Here is a 23,999-nt window from a genome sequence, read left to right on the forward strand (position 1 = left end):
GTCATAAATCATTGGTGGATTGCTTAAAAGCAAATGTGACGTTGAGTGCTTTAGGTTTAGGGTAAAATACTCGAGTAAATGTCCCGAGGGAGTCTGAGAGATGAGGTAATACCTTTAAAGATAATCTGATAGATTATCTGAAGTCAGGTTTTAACCCTATAAAATGACGAGTCGGATCATTGAGTGTAATGCCCTCAGGTGCTATAAATTATTATTATTATTATATTTTTCTTATAATTGGGTGTTTATGTCTTTATACACATTCAAAAAAAAATCACGGAGTGTAGGCCTGGGCAATAAACCTAAATCATGTAAAAATTACACTTGTTTTACCGCAGTTTTAAAAGGTTTTCCCAGTAAATAAATCAAAAGAGATGAAAAACTGTCTGCTACGCTCAAGAAAATGTCACGGTTGCCCATTGCCCCCAATTGGCCGCGCCCGTTTTGCGCCAGCTGCGGCTCGTTGACTGATTGGCTTCCCTCCTATTTAAGCTCAGTGCTCTCACTCACCCTTTGTCAGTCCGTCAACGAACCTCTGCACCCGCAAGACGTCTATTTTGACTCTGTCCGGTATCGATCCCGTCTATCTCACCCTGTTTGATATCTGACTCCAGTCTCCAGTGTTTGGTATCGATCCCGTCTGTCTCATCCTGTCTGATACCTTGCTACAATCCTGAGTATCGGGTATCGTTCCCGTCTATCTCGTCCTATTTGATATTGGTCTCCAGTCTCTGGTATCGTTCCTGTCTATCTCGTCCTGTTTGATATCGGACTCCAGTCTCCAGTGTTTGGTATCGTGACCGTCTGTCTCGCCCTGTCTGGTACCTTGCTACAATCTCCATTATCGGGTATCGACCCCGTCTGTCTCGTCCTGTCTGATATATGTCTCCAGTCTCCTGTATCTGATATTAATCCTGTCTGTCCTGTCCTGTCCGGTATCAACCCCATCTGTCGGGTATCTGCTCGTGTAACTGGTATCGATCTCGTTGGTCTCTGGCTTCCTGTTGTTCCACGCCAGACTTCTGCCTTACTTCTTCCGCCCAGCGATCGCCGAAGCACTGGCGTTTGTGTTAACGTGCATGACTGCCTCATTCCCGTAAAATAAAGCTTGTGTGAGAAACGTTACGCATCCGGGTCCTCCTCCTGTTCTGGTTCTGCAGATGGCAGGGGTGCAGAAATCCCATACGACTCCGTACCACCCCATGGGAAATGGTATCGCAGAACGATTTAACCGAACATTGGGAGATATGATCAGAACCCTTCCCCCTCAGCCCATGTCTTAAACGGAATAACCGTTATCCCAGCATGTTAAATTGGAATGCTGAATTATCTCTTGCATAAGTAAAATGAGTAGCATAACATAAAGCATGAATATTGAATGGGCAAGTGCGATTTTTGCTGTCAGAATCCACTTTCGGCGATGTATGTGCAAGTGATCTCATCGTTCTGCAGTGACAACATCCCCCTCCTCCCCTCGGGGGCTGAACAAGACCATTACAGGCACACTATATGTGTCAGCTTGTCAATAAATGGACCCAAAGAACCACAGGGGTCCACTCGGGGGTCCGATTGCTATGTTTGCTCCAATCGGAGTCAGCCGCTTGTGTTTATTGACCAACACTCCAAACATGGAATTCGAGAAGGACCACTTTGAGTTGATTAATCTGAAATAAAATCCATTTTTCTTATACCCAATTATTCTTCTTTAGGCAGTGTGAGGTCATCAAAGAAGAGTTAGGACCCCTACTCCAATGCAAACGACAAGATATCAAATATACAATATATCCAATATCAAATATTTCACATAATTTGAATAAAAAATAATAGTAAATAAACTTATAAGGAATAATCATACCGGCTAGCCTTGTTAGCTTTAGCAATTCTAATTGGTGCTAGTTCTAAAAAAAAACACATTAAAAATAACAGTTATTACCATAAATTGAAGTACCGTATTTTCCGCACTATAAGGCGCACCGGGTTATAGGGCGCACCCTGAAAAAATAGTTTTTGGTACTATTTTTGACATAGATGAGACGCACCGGATTATAAGGTGCTACAATGGGAACGTTGACAAAACAGTCAGATAGTTAAGTCCAACTTATTACCCCCTTAACATTCCCAAAGCTTGCAAAGACGCAAATACGTGTCGAGAACACGTGCGGATGCGGTGTCCGTAAGATGTCACTCAAATGCATCGGTCCATCATTCGGAAGGTTAAAGTTTTGGGATTCAAGAAATGCTAACCATTCCTTAATATCTATTTTCTTTTTCGCTCGCAACTTTACTGTGCATATGACAATAAACACTTGGAATTGAGTTTAATTTAAAAATAGACACTATATTCCATCCATTATCTGCACCGCTTATCACAGAAACATCGAGTTCAGTCTGAAACAAGATACAGGGACAATATAAAACCCGGAGTAGCTCACCGAAGTCGTTGTGTTCATAATAATGTGCAGCCAATGTCCTCTTATATCCGTGAGGGTAGTAAATCCAGGAGAATAAAATAATTTCAAATACAGAATAGAAAAAAATGCTTTCTCTATGCCGTCAGCCACGTGCCATAAACATTCATCTTTTTTGGCCAATTGCAGGCTTTGTGTTGCCGTTTAAGCCAATGCCAGCCTGTAAATGATAAAAAGGATCCGCCCCTTGACCTCCGAATAACTTTAGCCAATAGTGATGGATTCAACTGATGATTGACACATCTTTTTCGGCCAATTGCAGGCTTTGTCTGCCGTTTAAGCCAATGCCAGCCTGTAAATGATAAAAAGGATCCGCCTCTTGACCTCCGAATAACTTTAGCCAATAGTGATCGATTCAACTGATGATTGACACGTCTTTTTTGGCCAATTGCAGGCTTTGTTTTGCCGTTCAAGCCAATGCCAGCCTGTAAATGACAAAAAGGATCCTCCCCTTGACCTCCGAATAACTTTAGCCAATAGTGATCCATTCAAATAATGATTGACACATTGGTTAGCCAATGAAACGCCGGTAAATAAATCCCAGCATACACCGCGTTCTACTTGGCGTTCGGGGGAAAATCTAGTCGGCGGCTGCAAGTTAGTTGGAAAACTTTGCAATTTTAAAATTGATCCATAAATAAGGCGCACTGTATTATAAGGCGCATGGTCAGCTTTTGAAAAAAATAAAGGCTTTTAGGTGCGCCTTATAGTGCGGAAATTACGGTAAAAACATATTGAAAAATAAAAACAAAAAATAAAATATTCCAATCCTTTATTTGAACTTAGAAGAATGTATCCATACTAAAAACAAGTTGAATTAGTGTCAGGACCAGAACAGAAACAGGACCCAATTGCACACCAACCGCTTCTAACTGAACAGAACATGAAAGGATGCAGACTCAAGGGATGGAAAAACGGTAAAATGTTGCAAAACCAAAAAGCTCTGACGGGACAAAAAGATGAAAGAAATACAAGGTGGGATACACATTGTGTCAGGACCAGAACGGAAACAGGACCCACTTCCGTGAGGTTTACCACAAGGTTTATTGAAAGAAAGAGGGAGGGCTGCGCCCACGATCCTGTGTTCGCTAGGCGCGGGAAGCAAGTCGCTCTTGTACTTGGATTATGATTCGGGACTGACAGGACTGGGTTCAAATAATGACAGGGAGCCAATCAGAACCCGCGCGGTCAAGGACGGAAAAAACAGGTCGATAGCCGGGACAGGAGAGCAAATACGTGGTCGGGATCAAAAATGGGTTGTAAGCCGGGACGGGAGAGCAAACGTGGTCTGGGTAAAAAAAACGGGTCCTAGCCGGAGACAAACGGGGAGATCAGGAACGGACGGGTCCAAAAACGGGTGCAAAAAGCGGGACCGACGGGAGAAAGAGTCAAAATGCTTGCCTTGTAGAAACAGACGTTCGCTGACGGACTGACAACCGCATATTTGTTTATCAACAGGAACGTAAAGGGTTAAAAGGTATTCCGGTGTTCTGGTTGGTGACAAGATGCCAATTTCATTGCAGCAAAAACTCTATTTCTTCTGCAACCTGAATCCAGATTTTTTTTTTTGTTCCCGCATTTGGTTTGCCTTATGCAACCACTGCGACTATTATTATCCTACCGTCGCATTGTGCAAAGAATAGAACGCGTCCTCGGATTATTATAATTCTTTTTTCCGATTTTGTCCTTCAGCTGGTGAAATTGTGCAGCGGGATGATCGAGGCCGGGCGAGCTTACGTGAGTGCTAACAAGCTTTTCGTGAACGGAATCAAGGATCTTTCTCAGCAATGCAAGAAGGAGGAGATGGTATCGGTGAGTCGAAAGAACTAGAATAGACTTAACTAGACAAAATTGACAATTGCGGACTGGAAATATTGAAATATTTTAGAAAAGTTTTTCTCTGTTTTCAAACAAAAACATTCACTAAAAAAAACGACATCTATACCCCCTTAATTTTTGAAGACAATATTAAAGGAACAGTGTGCATAACTTTTTACCACTAGATATCACAGTATCGTGTAGTTCATATTTGTTTTTAGGCAATTAATTAAGTGAGTTGAATGAGAATCTATTTGTATATTAAACACATTTATTCATCTTTTTATTGAAAACTTCTACAGGAAATACAACAAACTAAATTCCAATTCATGGTTTTTAGAAAGAAAATGAGCAAAATATAAGCAGGTTTTTCGGCTAGTTATCTGGCTAACTTTTTAGCTTTGTAGCTAGCTTATCTTCCTACCTTTTTAGCTTTTTAGCAAGCTATCTAGCTAGCTGCATTTTGGCCTCCTTTCTGGCCAGCTTGTCAGGAGCAGAACGGAGACAGGACTCACTTGCGTTACGTTTCTCTCAGTTTTATTGGAAGATAGGAAATGGTTGCCCCCACGATCTGGTGATCGCTGGATGCGGGAGCAGGTCGCTCTGAACGCGGAAGTGGGACTTCTGTGGCAAGCAATGGCAGTGTCGGGAATGGAAAAATGGGTCAGTAGCCGGGAGAGGAGAGCAAAAACGTGGTCGGGGTCGTAAGCGAGTCATAAGCCAGGAAAGGAGAGTAGATGTAGTCGGGGACAAAAAAGGTTGGAAGCCGGGACGGGAGAGTAGACGTGGTCAGAATCAAAAACGGGTCGAAGCCGAGGACAGACAGGGGCAAAAAACAGGTTGGAATCAGGGTTGAAAAAAGGCTTGCCTATTGTAAACTGAGGTTCGCAGACGGACTGACAACAGGGGACGGATAGGAGTGGGTTTAAAGAGGGACAGGGATCAGAGTCAGAGGCAGTTGGCGCCAAAGGAGCGGGCACAGGTGATTCCCATAGGTAATCATGACATAGCCATCAAGCTTTTTGTAGCTTTCTATCTGGATATTTAGACGGTTTTCTACTGTTTTAGCTAGCTATCTAGCTCCCTTTTAGTTTTTAACTTGTTATCTAGCTAACTATTGAGCTATCTTTTTAGCTATCTAGCAAGCCGTCTAGCTAAGTTGCTATTTGAGGAATTCATATCAAACTGGGTGCCCTTTGCGCTAATTACGAACAAAAAGTAGCTCTCAGTTTGAAAAAGGTTGGACACCAATGGTGTAGTGCAACCAAAAGCAAGTGATAAAAACACAAGGAAGAATACAAACTACAGACAGTCAAAAAGAAAAAAAAGTGTGTCATGCCAATCCCCGCTCACTGCAAAATGCTACCTGGGATAGTGGGTTGCGGCAATATGCAATATGGATAATGGATCGCGGCCATGCAAGTGCAGTTCGATTTTTGGGGACAAAACAGCAAAACAGAGACGCCAGGCCGGACGAAAGTGTCCTTTCAGTCTCCACTTGCTGTAATATGCCACCGGGGATATTGAATAGTAGCCATGCAAGTTCTGTTTGATGTGGGGGGACAGGACGGCAAAAACGGCGACCTTGGGTGTCCTGAAAGGCGATTTGAAGTACAACGCATTATTTTTATTATTAATATAAATGACGCAACATGGCACAACAAAAGTGCACTCGGCCAGTACCCGCTCTCAGCAATACCTGATCGGGGATAATGGATCACGACCGTGCGGTTGCGGTTCGATTTTGGTGGACAGAATAGCAAGAAAGAGCCGCCAGGCCCGACAAAACTCCACTTTGTCAGTCCCCACTAGCAGAAATATGCGATCAGGATAATGAATTGTGGCTGTGCAGGTTCAGTTCAATTTTGGGGACATGATACCACAAAACAACCGCTTGACATTCCCCACTTGCAAAAATATGCAATCGGGGATTAAAGAAATGCCAGGCCTGACAAAATTGTGCTCTGCTGCCCCATGCTCTAATCAATATGCTATCAGGGATAATGGATTGTGGAATATTTTTCAACCTGCGATGCAAAAAATAAAAATTACTTGGTAATAAACAACATAGTGGGTCTCTCTCTTAGACCTACTGAGAGGAGCTGGCTTCTTCCACAATGCTAGCGTTCGGGACGCTAGTGATAGCAGCTAGTTGCTAAGTCGGCAACTAGCTTTTAAAAGGACGCTAGCTCCAAAATAGTTCTTGACATCACGAGCTTGTTATAGTCCATCTATTTTCATCCAAAATGTTTTTTCTTCGCAGGATTGCCTGGAAAAGTGTGGCGAAAGCCTCCAGGAGATCGTCAACTACCACATGGTGAGAATGGCTTTTCATTTAAAACAGATTAGAGACATATTTTACAGACAGTTTCCATGCCCTTTGAAGATTTCCATCAAGTCCAAATTGTCAATGGGTTACGGCAATGAAATTCAGTGAGAGTAGCGAGTTGTGAGCCTTCTTTGTGTTTCTTCATAATCACAAGCTTCGTTTCTATGGTGATCATGTTGCTTCCTCCTCGAGCAAGCCTTAGAACCATATCCAATAAATACGATACAAAAATCAGTATTGTATTGCAATTATTTTACGAAGCACATGAGATTCTGAGCTGAATGAGGTGGAAGGTATTGTGGGAAGTAGTTCAGTCAATAGCGTATCAGCAATTTTGTGATGCCGTGATGCAAACCTATAGCTGACTAGAATCTTATATGATAGCCAAGAGGCAAAAACACCGCAAACGTCTTGAGCAAACAAAATACTCGTATGATGTCGTATAGTAAGGAAAAATACTGTAAAAAGGGGGCAAAAAATCATCGTATTCCACACTTTAGATAGATACTTTATCCATCCCCGTAGGGAAATTCACGCTTCCAGCAGTATCCTTTTGTTGTTTATTAACAGATTAACAGGATGGCCCCGGGGTGCTGTGTTGTAGTTTAGCAACAGCGGAGTGGATGACGTCACACGCTAGGCCAAAGGTTTGACGTCCTTGCAGCAGATGGAAATCTTTTTGCCCAGGGTTACACCACCTCGTGTCCACGTAGATAGCGAGTCCACCTCCTCTCCGCTTCCCGCAGGCTTTGTGTCTCTGTCTGCCCTAACAGCGCTCCGGATAGCTCCTGGTAGCTCCACGTTAGCATCCGGGATGCTTTAGCATGAAAACGTCATAAGGCAGGGACATTACACCGTGGATTAGAACTTTAGGAATTGAACATGGTACCTCGAACATGGTTTTTCGTTATTTCCCACCGGCAACATTAGTAAAATGCGAAATAACGGAAAAAAGGGTTCGTCATTGTAGTTGTAACAATGACTTAGCTTTGTATGCTTTTTTACACTGGGACAATTTTCCCTTTTGCTAAATTTCCTATTGCCGCATGTGGCCCTTTAGCGCCGCCCTAGTGGCTTTCCTGAGTTTTTTTCTTTTCAAAAATGCTTGAAAACGGATAAAGTCGTTTTCAGTCTGTTATGGCTCTTTCAACATTTGCGGTCGCTAATCCCCGCGCTAGCTTAATAATCGTGGTTAGCTTTTCCAATTATACCGTATATTCACATCAAGTGGGGATTAAATGCCCCCCCTAAACATTGAAACGTCCCCAAAATATATATTTTTTCTTCTTTAAGTATGAAGTTGTCAAGAACCGCAACAGGATCAGGACCCAATCGCGTGATGTTTCTCACACAATCCTTCTATTTTATGGAAAATGGGGAGTCGTGCACGCTAGGCAGCAATCTGGCGTGGAATGATAGGAAGCCAGAGGCTGACAAGATCGATACCAATTGTCCAAGCAGATATCGGAAAAATGGGGTCAATACAGGATAGGGCGGGACAGACAGGATTGATATCAAAACAGGATGTCGAAAAAAAACAGGACTAACCAGACGGGAACGAAACTGGAAACCGATATTAAACAACAGGACAGGACAGGATTGATATCAAAACAGGATATCGAAAATAAACAGGACAAACTCGACGGGAACGAAACTGGAAAGCAATGTTAAACAGGACAAAATAAACGGGAACACTACCGGAGAGGGAATACCAACAGGAAACAGGACTGAGTCGAAACGCGGTCTGGCATGGAAAGACAGGAAGTCAGAGACCGACGAGATCGATTCCAATTGCCTAAGTTGATATCGGACAGATGGGGTCAATACAGGACGGGACAGACAGGATAGATAATGGATCAGGATATCGAAAATAAACAGGACAAACTAGATGGGAATGAAAATTGGAGAAAATAATAAACGGGAACTTAACTGGAAACGCATAATAAATAGGACAAAATAAACTGGATTAATACCGGACAGGAAATACCAACAGGAAACCGGACAGAGTCAAAACCCACGTCTTGCGGGGCAGAGGTTCGTTGACGGACTGGCAAAGGAAGAGTGAGAGCACTGAACTTAAATGGACGGAAAGCCAATCTGCCAACGAGCCGCAACTGGCGCCACACAGGCGGGGCCAACTGGGTGCCATGGCAACTGTGACAGCAGTTCAATAATATATTTTTTTAAAAGTATCTGTTATTGTTATCGGTCTCCAGAAACGGGATTGTATCAGGTAGGAGTAGGAAAAAACTGTTATAATGCATTTTCTTACTAGTATCTTTGTTGTATTTATTTAGTATTATTTTATATTGCTGTAGTTGTATTTTTGTAGTATTTCTATAGTATTTTTGTATCATAGAATTAGTATAGTGGTATTTTTTTATTATTATTTCCATTGTATTTTTTCTTATCAGAAGGACGACAAAATAATGTATTAGATCTCTGTTTTTAAGCACTACATTTAATATTTAGTTTGTAGTATTTATGTAGTGGTATTTTGTGGCAGACACACCAAGGGACAAAGTTGGCACAAAAAAACAACCTGTTTTTATTAGTAGTACATACCTGTCAACCTCCAGGGCTCCATGACCGTACAAACTGTCATATTTTCCCGTACAAAATACAAAATAATCGTACACCATATTTTTTTTTTTCAGAATGATACATGATGGGAAATCCCCAGGCGGCAGACACATGCGCACAGTAGCCGCTTCGTTTGCAACGAAAAAAACGATACCGAGATAGAGGCTTCCGCGACAAACTCCTTTGACTTGATTGATTTGCCGTTTCGTGATAGTCGGTGTATAACGGATGGTACCCATAACTGACAAATTTTTGTTTTTCCTTACAGATTTTCATGTACGTCGTACTCGTCTTAAAATGCATAAAAAACGTACTTTTTACGGCAAAACCGTACAGGTTTACAGGTATGGTAGTACTACAGTAGTACTATATGTACTAGTATTTTAGTATATTTCATGTTGACAATATCCGTGTATTGTTTTTGCAACATCGGTTGCAGCCTGGTCATCTTGGAAGGGATTACCTTATACTTCGATGAAGGTTTTTATCATTTTCCTCATGTTGTAGTCTGAGTTTTTCCTTGCCCTCATTTCGGTTTTAGATCAGGGGATGGTGTCTGTGGTTTGCAATAGCCTGTAGTCTGTGCAGCCCCTTGAGACTCCTTGTGATTAAGGGTGTCACAAATAAACATGACTTGAAGTTTTTGAGTTTTCCCTTGCCCTCATGTCTGTTTTAGATAAAATGAAATGAAATGATCTGCATTTATATAGCGCTTTTCAAGTCAATGACTTCCCAAAGCGCTTTACAGTGTATTTCCCAATAGCGGCCGTGCAGCCATGCAAGGCGCTAACCTGCTTATTGGGGGCATTAAGGGTTCAGTGTCTTACCCAAGGACACTTCGACATGTAACACGGAGGAGCCGGGATTCGAACCTGCGATCTCATGATCCCCAGACATGCGCTCTACCTCCTGAGCTACTGCCGCCCCCAGGGATTGTCTCATAAAAGTCTGTAGTTTGCTATAATCTTTGGTCTGTGGAGCCCTCTGAGACTCCTTGTGATTAAGGGTCAAACAAATAAATATGAGTTGAAGTTTCTGAGTTTTCCCTTGCCCTCATGTAGGTTTTAGATCAGGGGATGGTGTCATAATAGTCTGCAGTTTGCTATAATCTGTGGTCTGTGCAGCCCTTTGAGAGTCTTTGTGATTAAGGGTCAAACAAATAAATATGACTTGAAGTTTCTGAGTTTTCCCTTGCCCTCATGTAGGTTTTAGATCAGGGGATGGTGTCATAGTAGTCTGTAGTCTGCTATAATCTTTAGTCTGTGTAGCCCTTTGAGTCTCCTTGTGATTAGGGGCGTCACAAATAAACTTGACTTGACATTCTTAATGACTATATTTTTTACACTATGGCGCACCGGATTAGAAGGCATGGAATTAGTATTAAAGTAAGTGTTATCGTACATATTCAGGTAGTGCGATAATTGATCGGTCGGAAAATGTTAAAATCGCGAAACCTTATTGGCAACAGGAATTGAAATCGGATCGCGGTGGTGAGAACGCTAACATTTAACCACTGGCGATACTGTCACGACCACAACGGAATTAGGACCCAGATGCGTAACATTAACCACAACTACATTGAGATAAAGAGGAAAGGCAGCGCCCGCGATACGGTGCTTGCTGGACGCGGGTAGCAAGCCGCTCACAGAATCGGAACACGTTCCGAATGCGGAAGTGGATCTTCCAGAGCGGGAGATCATAGTGTAGTGGACGGAAAAACAGATCGATAGCCGGGACAGGAGAGCCAAACGTGGTCAGGGTAGAAAAAAAAAACCGAGTCGATAGCCGGGATAGGAGAACAACGTGGTCGGGGTCAAAAAACGGCTCGTAGCCCGAGACAAACGGGGAGATCAGTAACGGACGTATCGATAGAAAACGGGTGAAAAAGCGCGACCGACAGTAGTCAGAGTCAAAATGCATGTCTTGTAGAAACAGAGGTTCGCTGACAGACCGACAACAGGCGAGTGACGGGACGTAGCTTAAGTAGGACGGGGAACCAATCAGGAAGCCAGCAGCGTCTGGTCCCAAACGAGCGGGCACAGGTGAAATTAATCAGTCATCATGACAGATACAAATGAAATACAAAAAGGTATTGGTTTACCTCACTATTTTTACTAATGGTGCCAGAAACAAATGTTAGAGAATGGAAAATATAAGAAAGATTGAATTAAATGCAAAAAAATACACAACAAGGGAAAATACTACGGTATACAACTGTGACCCTCGTATAGTAACGCGTACTTCAAAATGCTGTACGCAAAAAACAACATTTGTCCTTCTGCCATTGTCTCACCACAGTAAATCTCTTTCCTCATTGACTCAATCTATTCCACTCCCTGTAGTGTTAATCCCTTTTGACCCCCCTAAGCCTTTCAAATCAACTCAATGTGTGGCAAACACAGGAGATCACTTTGATTGAATCGCCAGTTCCGTTTGCTGTAGCGTGCCATTTAATGCGCCGCTGTGGTAAATACAAGGACCGGTTTCTCCTTAGAAACACCCCCCCACACACACAAATTAACTGGAGCCTTTAATTATGCTAAGAGCATGAATCGATAATAGATTATAGCTAACTCTGATTCAGTTTTGGGTAAAGTAATCCCTTGCTGTATCGCAGTTACTTATCACAGTTTGGCTTTGAACGTGCATTGTGTACTGTTATATTGATCTGTAAAACAGGGAAAGATGCTTTCTATTGCCAACAAAGTTGGACCACTCCACCAGCTAAACTAGCTCTGGAGCCACTAGCGGGTCTTTGACATTCCTTAGTGTAGGGGTCTCAAACTCACAGTTGAAGCCCTCCGGATGCTAGTTTGAGGGCAACGCCTTTATATGAGAGTTTAAGGGACAGTGTGCATGATTTGACCACTTGAAAAAAGAATAACACAAGAAAACTAGAGAGTAAAGGAAAAAAGAATACCCTTGGCAGAAAGAAGCCAGACAATTATTTCAGCTCCCCTCTAGGTGAGCCACATGTAAATTTCTTGTTTTTGTGATAGTTCATGTATTTTTGCTAATTATTTCAATGAATGACATTTTGAGGCACTGAATAACACACACTGTCCCTTTAACTGAAGCCCTAGCAGGTGATTGATTGATTCCTTTTCAAAATTCATAATGTTTATTTTTTTGTGAGATCTAATTTTGCGGACAGAATTTTTTTAAAAAAAGAAGATATTTTTCTATGTTTTTATCAAAACTTTTTGGGCCCCTAAGTAAATTGAGTTTGAAACCCTTACCCTAGTGGCTCTCTGGTACTTTTACAAAAGTGTTTGATAATGGAAAAATATGGTTTCTGTAGGACAGAACTGGAAAGTAAATGCAGTTTTCCAAGTAACATGTAAAGTGGATTGGAATATAACAGTAAGATTGTTTCTAAAAACGAGGAGATTACTCTACACTGGGGGTGTCAAACAGGTGGCCCGCGGGCCAGATCAGGCCCCTAAGGAGTTGAATCCAGCCCGCGAGATAACGCTCAGAGAAGCTTAAGAGAAGAACGAGCTGCAGGTTGAAATATATCCACCTGATGTTGCCAAAGCCAGGTGCCTCTCACAAATGAGGTACTTGTATTTCTTTCTGTCTCTTCTCAATTTCTGCCCCTCTTTTCCTCTCTCTCTCTCTCCCTTCCTCCCTTTTTTTCTCACTCTCTTTCACTCTCTCTGTCTCTCTTTTTCTCTTTCTTTGTTCCTCTTTGTCTATTTCAACCATCTTCTGTTCTCTCTTCCCTTTTTCCTTTTCTCTCCTTCTCGTTTTCCCCTTCTCTCTTTCTCCCCTTCTCTCTTTCTATTTCTCTTTGGATTTTGTTCTTTCTCTCTTTCGTTCCCCCTCACACTCTCTTTCTTTTTATCTCTTTTGTTTCTCAGATTCTCTCTCTCTCTCTCTTCCCCCCTTTTCTCTCACTCTCTCTGTCTCCTTCTCTCTTTATTTGTCCCACCCTCACTACTTTTCTCTCCTCTCTTTCTCTATATGAAAAAATGTGTGGGTGTGTGGGGGGAGGGGGGGACCTACTACTAAGGCTTTATTTTAAGGAAACAGACGATGCTGACATTCTGGAAATCGTGCCTTGAGGTCTCAAAGGGGTGGTAGAAAAATCTGGGCCGCTTTCAGTGTAAAAAAAATAAAAGGGAAAAAAAAATGAACACGGAAACGTGAGTTACTTGTGCTCGGTGTGCTAAATGCTAGTTTGACGTTAAGAAACAAACCAAAAAACAAAAAAGTGCGATTTCCCACTTAAAACTCAGCCAATGACAAAAACCGGATTAACTTTTTGTGAGCTAATGCGCTAAAACGCAAGCTCAATAGTAATAATGATAAAAGACATTGATAAACAAATAAAACAATGAAAAAAGATGCGATTTCCCACTTAAAACTAAAGCGAATGACACAAATGCGCTAACTTTTGTGAGCTAAAGTGCTAAACGCTAATGTGTTGCTTCAAACAAAAAAAGCTATGAAAAAAAGTTATGCTCCACTTTCGAAATGTGAAGCAACCTTTTGCATGCAAATGTTTTAATCGCGAGATCTTAACATATCATTTAAGCCCAGGGGCCTAACTAGTAGGAGAGAGAGAGAGAGAGAGAGAGAGAGAGAGAGAGAGAGAGAGAGAGAGAGAGAGAGAGAGAGAGAGAGAGAGAGAGAGAGAGAGAGAGAAAAAAGACAAAAGAGAGAGAATAAGTAAGTGTGAGGAAGAGAAAAAGAAAGAGGGAGAGAAAGAGAAATAGGGAAAAGAGAGAGAAGGAGAGAGAAAGAGGGACACTGAGAGAAAAAGACAACAAAGAAAGAAAAAGAGATACAGAGAAAAGAGAGAGATGTGAAAGAGTAAAAATAGTTTAAAAGAGAGAAGCAAGAGGGAAGAAAGAGGGAAGAGAGAAAAAGAAGAAAAAGGAAAATATAAAAAAGAGGGAGAAAAAAAAGAAACGGAGAGAAAGAGAGAAAGAAATCCAGCTACAGTTGCTTTGTGAGCTGTGCCTGACTTTGGTGACATCAAGTGGACATACTTAGAAGTCTATCTCAAGTTCCTCTTGCGCTTCTCTCAAAGTTATCCCGCTGGATAGAATCTGTTGGCGGGCCTGGTAAGGCCTGCGGGCCGCATGGTTGACACCTCTGCCCTAATTGTTAGCTGTCCTCTAGCTAGATAACATCATGAAATTAAAATAACACATTTTAAGATTACGAACTGAACATTGAGTAAACATAAATTGGAAACAATCAATTCTAGTGTTCGACTGAAGCCGGAATATTCCGTATTTCCTACTTTTAGCCTCCATTTTTTTTTGGTGTGTCTGCAATTTCAATTTTCCCGACCACAAGATGAGTGACTAATCGCTTTCCAGATGGCCCATTTTCTGCTTGATCCTTTTCCCCTTTGAATTTGTCAACTAATCCTATAAGGTTATTCCCCCTAATTTAACTAAATCGTTCGAGAATGTGATATTTGTTTGTGAGCAGCTTTTGCATGTATTTTTAACGAGGGTCTGTGAACGTCACCCGAGTGTTTGGCTGGGTGCCTGACGTCATGTATTAACGAGGGTCAGTGAACGTGACGTAAGTGTGTGCCACGCCCACAGCCGGACTCCGTAATTCAAAACAGAACCGGGCGGAACCACTGGATGACTGGACTAGTTTTCCGTTTTAGTATGGGCTACGGAAAGTACCAAGCGATTCTGGCCTTAATTGAACTTGAATATAGCTTCATATGCATGCAAATAAAATCATAAAAATAAATTCGCTGAGTTTTACAAGCAAAAACAGAAAGTGACATTTGGTTTCGTCCGAGACAACGTAAAATGGGTGCTTTTCGGTGAACAAAGTTGGTATTGTTTCCAACAATTGCTTCGGGTTATAAATTGTGACTTGTTTACTGGTTGTGGTCATTGCAACAGTTCATTTATATTGTCGTTTTCCACCATTTGGAACATTTGTGGGTGACATGATGCACAGCTTCATCTCGGCGCGTAGTTACTTACTGTCATCTTGTGGCTGCAAGAGAAACTGCACGATGCTCAACAAAATGACATTTTAAATCTTATTTTTTTTAAAGCGCTTTTCAAAAAAATAACAACCCAAACAAAACAGACACACACACACACACACACACACACACACACACACACACACACACACACACACACACACACACACACAATGGTTAAGATACAATTAACACAGGACAAATAGTAATAGAACTAAAATATGATTATGTCAAGGCACAGCCTTACCATGTGAGGAAAGGGACCTTCACATTGTTTATCAATCAATCAATCCACATTATTTGTCCCCAGGGGGGCAAATAAAAGACACACAAAGTAGCATACAACACCCACCCACGAACATACAATTGTCCAATGTTTGACCGTAAAGTTCTAAAGTTCATACAATAAATAAGACTCAATAAAATGTTTAAAAAGTGAATAAAATGTATAAAAAATACCAAATAAAAATCAATTAGTTGTGAATGATGCAGGGGCAGAACACTACTGAACACTAGGGGGCGGGGGCTGCGAGTTAAGGTGCTGAACAGCCCTGGGGATGAAGCCAGTCTTCCTCCTTTGAGTCCTGCTGCCGGGGCAGCGAAGTATGCGCCATGAAGCTGAGAAATCATAGTTTTCGTTTTATTTTTTACCAAAATGTGTTAATATAAAAGCTGACTTACTAAAATGGAAATATTATATATTTTTCCTTATTTTCTGTCAATTTACGGTTTGCTCAATCAAAATGTATAATTTTGTACTTGTTTTAAATACAATATTAAAAACACCTAAAATGGAAGATAACGATGCTGATTTTAAGTATGTTTTTTAATTTTATTTTAGAGAAAAAAAGTGGTTAGAAAACAAATTAAAATGATTTGTCATAGAATAAGAGAAAATAAATTAGAAAATAATGATCCTGTGGCCAATGGCAGTATAATTTGCCCATGATACGAGTTTTTCTTATAAATTATATATATTTGTTTAAAGTTTCAAATGAAAAAAAACACACACACAAAGCAATAATAATGTTCTGCAGGGACTTAACATATTATTTTGTCCTCATTCTGTGAAGAAAAAATACGAAAGTAATACTACAAAAATATTGCCATCGTAATATTGTGATACAAAAATACTAAAAAGATTCTTGGATGGAAATACTTTTACAGAAATACTACATAAGTACGTCTACAAAAATCCTGCTACATAAATATTATGACAGAAATATCTCCCCAAAAAATATAACTACAGTAACACTACAAAAATACTAGATATACAACAAAAATTGTACTACGGAAATACTGAAAAGTATTACTGTAAAAACACCACAAAATAGTTTTAAAAAGTACAGTACTACTATAAAGGATTACTACAGAATTACTACAAAAATTGTACTATGGAATTACATAAAATAATATTGTAAAAACACTACAAAATACTTTAAAAATAGTAAAGTAATACTATAAAAATACTACAGACATACCACAAATATAAAACTAAATCAAGCCTACAAAAAATAGTACTAAAATAAATATTACAAAATTATGACTACAGCCATTCTACAAAAATACAAATACAGTAATACTACAGATACTTCACCCCAAAAAAATCCTATAGAAATACTAACAAAAATACTACTGCAGAGATACTACGATGCGGTGCTAGGAATCAAATGGACTGGACCATTTCAAAGCAGCGGAGTATTGCCAACACTGAGTTTTTCACATTTTTGTTTTTTCCTTCTTTAATATTTTAGCGAGCATTTTTTTATTATATTAAAGCCTTTCCTTTTCCTATTTTTATCTGGAATTTGTCCTCCTATTCATCCCTATCCTGTCCTTTATTAAGGAAAAGAGAGTTTTAAAAATATTTCATCATTTTAAGGGGGTGCTTGAGCATCCAAGTCTCTCACCTGGGTGGCTTGAGAAGGAAACAGTGGACAAAGTATACAAATTTTGGCAATCTTCTCTTGCATGGCCTTGTTTGAAAGTGACACTGAAAATAGCGGCGAGCCATAGCTTGCAGCACAGTAGCTTATATGAGTGGCTAGAGAAAGAAACTATGGGAAAAAAGCACCAGATGTCTGATTTAAAAATCAAATCCTCCTCATCATCAGTCATTATGATACAGTACATGTGTTTTTCCATATTATTTGACTTAATAGTGTTTTATTTAAACGAATGTAGTATATTTACACCACTAGTGGTGGCTATATAACACACATGCTTTAAGGTTGAGCATTGTCAACATTTTTTTCCCCTTTTCCATCCACAGATACTGTTTGACCAGGCTCAGAGGTCCATCAAGCAACAGCTTCATGCTTTTATTAAAGAGTAAGTATTCTGGAAGTGCTTCTAAAACATTCCAATATCACACATTCATGTTGTTTTGTTTCTTTCTCACGCGTTATCTTTGAAAGTTTTTGTGACACCTCACCCACAAGTTTTGGTCGTGAGTCAGGGAAGCGGGAACCGAGGAAGGTTTGCTAAAAAAAAGATAATATAAAGAGATTGAATAATGAAGTGCAGGTGAGCGCTCTCAAGCCGCTCCCCCCTAGGTTTGCTTAAATTATCATGTTGCCAAGATTCACAGTATAAAGCAGGGGTCGGAAACCGTTTTCACCCAAAGAGCCATGAAATGAAAAATATTGTGATCTTTGTTTTATGAGACAAAATTCAATAAAACCGCCAAACCCCCTCTCCAGAAAAAAGCTTTTAAAACAATGTAAATGTCGCATGTCCGAAAAGGAAAAAGCATTATTTCATCCTTCCCCTCTGAAATAACGGTTTCAAAACAAGGTGCGAGCAAAGTTCTTTTGTGAAAATGTCACAAAATACTGCAAGAGAGGACACCAACCTATTTACCTTCGGTGCAGACGGCACTGGGCAAGGGAGGAAGCAGTGCGGGTGCTGTGTGTATAGCTCCGCCCATTCCTACCACCGACCCAATCATAGTGCTCTAGGTGCTTTGCAAGAGCTTCTGGGTTTGTCTGTGGCTTTTAATCATCATGTGTCTCAACAGTGGATAGATTGTTTAATGAGCTTCTGTAAAAAAGGGTTTTTTAGCGATTTACAGACAAAACTGGGTGGTTGGTGTGAAACTTTGTCTGTAAACTGTAGTAAGAATTCTGTCGTAAAAGGTACTGGACTAAACCAAGGGAATACTATTTCTGTTTCATCTCTGAGCCATGTGTACTCATGAAAAGTGCCATATATTGCTTGCGAACCATAGGTTCGGGACCCCTTGTGTGGTCAGCGTGCCTGTGAAGATTTTACAGACTATTCATTTTAGTCAATTATTTTGCTGTCATTTTGTTTGTTTATTATATTTTAACCTGTTTTTCAATATAAATAACAATTATAACTATTATTATCTTAGTAAAAAACAAAATCGTAATTTAAAATCTGCAAATGTATGCGCAAAACCCAAATAACCTAAAAATGGAGCTCCTAAATGCTACTAAGAAACATTCTCTTGATCTGTTCTGAAATCCGATTTTGAATACCTGGAAATTCTGAATAATGAACTGTCACGAGGTGTCGGACAGACCCAAACGCGGGACACAAGGGGTGTGGTCTAACCCCACTAGGGGACATATATTTAAACAGCAACAACAAACAACGTCGAGAAGGGGATGTGGGACCAGGATAGCAGAGGTCTTGAGAGGTAAACTTGATCTTGGGGTGACAAAAATCTTGAAAATGACACTTGGGAATACCTTTAAGAAGACGGTTGGAGTGGCAGGTCTTTGAACCGGGAGGGAAAACTTGAGAGGAAGACTTGAGAGAGGATCCTGGGGTGGAGAGAATCTTGACAAAAAGATCTTAGAATACCTTTAAGAAGAGGGTTGGAGTGGCAGGTCTTGGAACAAGGAGAAGAAAAAACTTAAGAGGAAGACTTGAGAGGGAATCTTGGGGGGAGTTAATCTTGAAGAGGAAGACTTGAGAGGGAATCTTGGGGGGAGTTAATCTTGAAAAGGACACTTGGGAATACCTTTATGAAGATGGTTGGAGTTGTCGGTCTCGGAACCAGGAGGGAAAACTTGAGAGGAAAACTTGAGAGAGGATGCAGGGGTGGCGAGAATTTTGACCAAATGACTTTGGAATACCTTTAAGGGTTGAAGTGGCAGGTCTTGGAACCAGGAAGGAAAACTTAAGAAGGAGACTTGAGAGGGGATCATAGTGAGCGAGAATCTTGAAAAGGACACTTGGAAATACCTTTATGAAGATGGTTGGAGTGGCAGGTCTTGAAGTGGAGGAACTGGAACGTGGAGGGAATTGAAGAAAGAATCTTGAAAGGACACTTGGGAATACCTTTAAGAAGACGATTGGAGTGGCAGGTCTTGGATCGAGGAGGCAAAACATGGGAGAGAGTCTTGAGAGGTGATGAGAATCTTCAAAAGGACATTTGGAAATACCTTTGTAAAGATGGTTGGAGTGGCAGGTCTTGAAGTGGAGGAACTGGAATGTGGATGGAATTGAAGGAGGAGGTTGTGGGACTCAACGCTTGTTGCTTTGGTCAGTTTTCAGGAAGCAAAACGGTTACGCAAAGGGAGGTGGGAGACCGGGTATTTATAGCAGAAGTGGCTGATTGTCTAATTGGAAGCACCTGGGGAGAAGAAAGGTAAAGATGATTGAAAAAAGGGGTAAAGCCGCCATTCTTCGGGGAAAAGATGAACTGCAGGGACCAAACCATGACAGGTACAGCAGGTGGGCACTCTCCAGCCACTCCCCTTAAGTTGGCATCCTGGTGAGGGGGGAATTAGCAGGTACTGAAAGTTCTCCTGCGACCTTCTCGTTTCTTTCCAAGTGACGTCCGCAAGTTCAAGGACACCAAGAAGCAGTTCGACCGCGTTCGAGAGGACATGGAACTGGCCCAGGTGAAAAACGCTCAAGCCCCTCGTAACAAAATCCACGAGGCGGAAGAAGCCACGCAGGCGCTCGTCCTCAGCCGGAAAGCCTTCAGGCACCTCGCCTTGGACTACGTGCTGCAGGTGAAGTAATTCGCCACTAAATCATGTTCATCCTACAAATTTATCCAACCTAAACTTGGGCTTCACCTTTTTACTAAATCTTTGAAATCATTTGCATAAATAAGTCTTGTTTTCCTCTCATTTCCAGATAAATGTCCTTCAAGCCAGGAAGAAGTTTGAAATCCTGGATGCAGTGAGTACCCCACTTACCGTAGACCCCCGGGATACAGCATTAATCAGTTCGGAGGTGGGGATTATAAGCCGGAATTGTCATTTGGCAGAGGATAAAAACCCATGTTAATAAGCCAATGCATTCAAAACCCCTGGTCCCCCAGGTAAATACGTTTGAATTTTATGTACTTATTCATGTCAGGTACCAGGACAGGAAGCAGAACCCACTCACGTGACATTACTCACAGTTTATTGGGGAGAAGGGAAAGGAGCGCATACTCGATCCGGAGATCGTTGATGGCGGGGAGTCGATAGCTCTGAACGCAGAAGTGGTCAAAATCAAACAGATAGTGGCGAGAGCAAAACAGGAGCAAAAACACAGGAAAAAAACAGAGATTCTCAGGGCTTGACGTGTCAAAACAGAGTTTCGCAGGCGCTCCGACAAAAGGCGACTCACAGGACGGCGTTTATGTAGTGACAGGGAGCAATCTGTCAACAAGCTGCAGCTGGTGTCCATGGGCGGGGCGAATTGGGCACCATGGCAACAGTGACGGAAGCTGGCGCCACACGGCAGGGACCAATTGGGCGCCATGGCAACCATGACAATTAAACATTAGTAAGAAATTAGTATATAGTCAGTGGTACTTAAATATATATATACCATACAAGTATATAAGTAAATAAAGGAAAAATAAAATTATGTTTACCTTTGCTGTGACGTTACTTGAGCTGGTATAGTGGGGTAGCAGGTGGATTCAGAGGAGGGAAAAGATGGCAGATTAACTGCTTATAAATTCATGAAGATTATCATGTATTTAGAGGAATGGGGTGCTTGAATTGACTCCTTTTACTTAATAATTGCAATTTAGCAAATTTTTAAATTTGTTTGCTCTCTTTGTATTTCTCGGTAATCGCCAGATTTGGTGTCGTTGTTATCGTCTTCTTGCTTCTCCTGTCATGATTACTGATGTGAATCACCTGTGGCCGCTCCTTTGGCGCCAACTGCCTCGGACTCTGATTGGCTCTCTGTCCCTTTTTAAACCCACTCCTATCTGTCCCCTTTTGTCAGTCCGTCTGCGAACCTCTGTTTACACTCGGCAAGCCTTTTTTTGACCCTGACTCCCACCTGTTTTTTTGCTCTCGTCTGTCCCCCGGTATCGACCCGTTTTTGATCCTGACCACGTCTACTCTCCTCTCCTGGCTTTCGACTCGTTTCCGACCACGACCACGTTTTTGCTCTCCTCTCCTGGCTACTGACCCGTTTTTTCCGTTCCTGACACCGCCATCGCTCGCCACGGAAGTCCCACTTCCGCGTTCAGAGCGAACACCAGACACCGGATCGTGGGCGCAGCCCGTCCTCTTTCCTTTAAATAAAATTGTGAGCAATTGGGTCCTGTTTCCGTTCTGGTCCTGACATCTCCCTTTAGCATCCCTGCATGTCTTGGTATCCGTCGCTTAAAAAGTTTGGTACATAAGATACTTGGCTGAAGGAAAAGAGACACAGGGACATTATGGGAGGGAGTTCAGCCCATAGTAGCCAGGCATCTTGGAGATGTATTTTTTACACACAAACCCTTAGATGTTTGAATTTTCAAGGTTTTCCAAAACTATCTGTTGTCTAAGTGCGCCATCTCCTGGGGTTCAATTGCATTTTGACCTAAGCAGCCCATGTGGCGATAATGGTTCTGCCTTTTTTCAGATGTTGTCCTTCATGCGTGCCCAGTACACGCTTTTTCAACAAGGCTTCAACATTCTGGATGAAATCGACCCTTACATGAAAAGGTTGGCGGCGCAGGTGAGGAAAGGACTCGTTTTGCTTCAGTTCTGACGCGCGAAGAACATTTTCTTCCTTCGTTTTTCTTCGATTTTTTGTGCAGTTGGATCAGCTTGTCATCGACTCGGCTGTGGAGAAGAGGGAGCTGGAGCATAAACACGCCATTATTCAGCAAAGAGTGAGGAAACGGCACATTTGAATTCATTTTTTATGTAGTTGATGGGATTTATATTTTCCGAGATTTGATTTTGTTTTTATTGAATTTGATGGCTCTTTATATATAGCGTCGTCTTCTTCTATGCTGAAAAACATTGTCTTTTTCTTTGGTGAAAAATAGTTTCTTATTCTATGCTAAAAAATGAAATTGTCGTATTGTACGTTCATAACAAATCTCTTTTTAGGCAAAAAATAGTTATGTTGTCTTCTTCTATGGCAAAGACTAGTTTCTTCTTCTACGCCTTTTATGCTGAAAAGAAGCAGTGTTATCTTCCACGGTGAAGAGTTCCATCTTCTTCTATGCTAAAAAATAGGTTGTGTCTTTTTCTTCTAGGGCAAAAACTTGTTTGATCTTCTACATTGAAGAATAGTTCCTTCTTTTAAATTAGAACAATTTCGTCTTCTTCTATGCTAAGAACATTGTCTTCTTCTACAACGTGAATGAGACATCTTCTATGATGAAGTGTAGGTTTTTCTATTATGCTAAAAACAATAGTTTCTGCTTCTACGATAATTAAACAATGTTGTATTCTCCTACGCTAAGGGTAACGTCATATTCAACTATGGCAATGCTAAAAATAATGCTGTCTTCTTTAATGCTGAAAACAAACGTGGTCTTTTACTCTCTTTCTCACTCTCTGTCTTTCTTTTTATTTCCTTCTTTCTCTCGTTCTCTCTATTCATCCGTCTCTTTTTCTTTCTCTTTTTTGCTTTTTCCTTTTCTCTATCTCTTTCTTTCTTTCTTTCTTTCACTGTTTCTCTGTTTCTCTGTTTCCTTTTCTCTCTCCCTTTCTCTCTCTCTCTCTCTCTCTCTCTCTCTCTCTCTCTCTCTATTTGATTCTATTGCTCCCTTCATTGTTTCCTTTTCTCTCTCTCTTTCTCTGTCTCTCTTTCTTTCCTTCTTGGTTTTCTTTTCATTCTCTCTCACAATCTTTTTCTTTCATCCTCTTTAATCTACTCGTCTGGCCCCCGGACCAAATGAGTTTGCCAGCCCTGCTTGAATCGATAAAGTGGAAATAGAAAGGCAGCTCCCGCTGAGCCATTTTGAGGATTTGAATTGGGAAGGTCGCGGAATCAAAGCTCTTTTTGTGCAGTGATGGCCAACAAAGATAATCCATCTGTTGGTCCATTTTCTTTTCGTTTTTCGTTCATTTTTTTAGCCCACTCTTCTCCGCGATAGAATTAGCTGCCGAGGGACGTAGTTGGAGTTTCGCCTTCAAAATAAAAGCATAAGACATTCTGAGATGTTATTTGGATAATTCTACTTGAAAATTAAGTATGTTTCCTAATATAACGTTTTTGTGTTTTTCTCTTTTCCCAAAACTGGCTGCATTCTTCTCCAGACTCTGATGCAGGTGAGTTTTAATGATGTACTTTCATTTTGTAAAATATGTTTTTTTTTTTAAATGATTTTTTCTTCATTTTATTTTTTCAATAAGATTTGAGGTCAATTTGAATTAATTCATTTTGTTTTTTTCTAAATTGGATTTCACATTATTTTTTTGTAATTTATTGTTCAATTCAATTTAAAAACGAGTATGTATTTTTTATTTTTTTATGTATTTTTAAATAGGTCTAAGGTGAGTTTTTATATTTTGTCATTGTTTTTATTCACTTAATTTTGTGTTTGATTGAAAATATTTTGGGTGTAAGTTGATTTATTTTATTTAAATATTAAAATAATCCGTTTTCGATGAGT

The 23,999-nt window shown here is 40.8% G+C and overlaps 1 protein-coding gene across 1 annotated transcript in view; it reads left to right on the top strand.

Moving 5' to 3' along the window:
• acap3b (ArfGAP with coiled-coil, ankyrin repeat and PH domains 3b) overlaps window positions 1-23,999 on the top strand; it is a 101,674-nt gene that overhangs the window by 40,251 nt on the left and 37,424 nt on the right. Inside the window, exons 3-10 of the mRNA XM_088337852.1 lie at window positions 4,161-4,280; window positions 6,550-6,603; window positions 17,442-17,500; window positions 19,977-20,160; window positions 20,288-20,332; window positions 22,010-22,105; window positions 22,188-22,262; window positions 23,644-23,655. Of these exons, the coding sequence (XP_088193978.1) occupies window positions 4,161-4,280; window positions 6,550-6,603; window positions 17,442-17,500; window positions 19,977-20,160; window positions 20,288-20,332; window positions 22,010-22,105; window positions 22,188-22,262; window positions 23,644-23,655 (645 nt within the window). The remainder of the gene's footprint in view (window positions 1-4,160; window positions 4,281-6,549; window positions 6,604-17,441; window positions 17,501-19,976; window positions 20,161-20,287; window positions 20,333-22,009; window positions 22,106-22,187; window positions 22,263-23,643; window positions 23,656-23,999) is intronic.

Source organism: Urocampus carinirostris, chromosome 6 (assembly GCF_059441175.1).
Source record: "Urocampus carinirostris isolate Australia breed hairy pipefish chromosome 6, RoL_Ucar_1.0, whole genome shotgun sequence".
NCBI lineage: Eukaryota > Metazoa > Chordata > Actinopteri > Syngnathiformes > Syngnathidae > Urocampus > Urocampus carinirostris.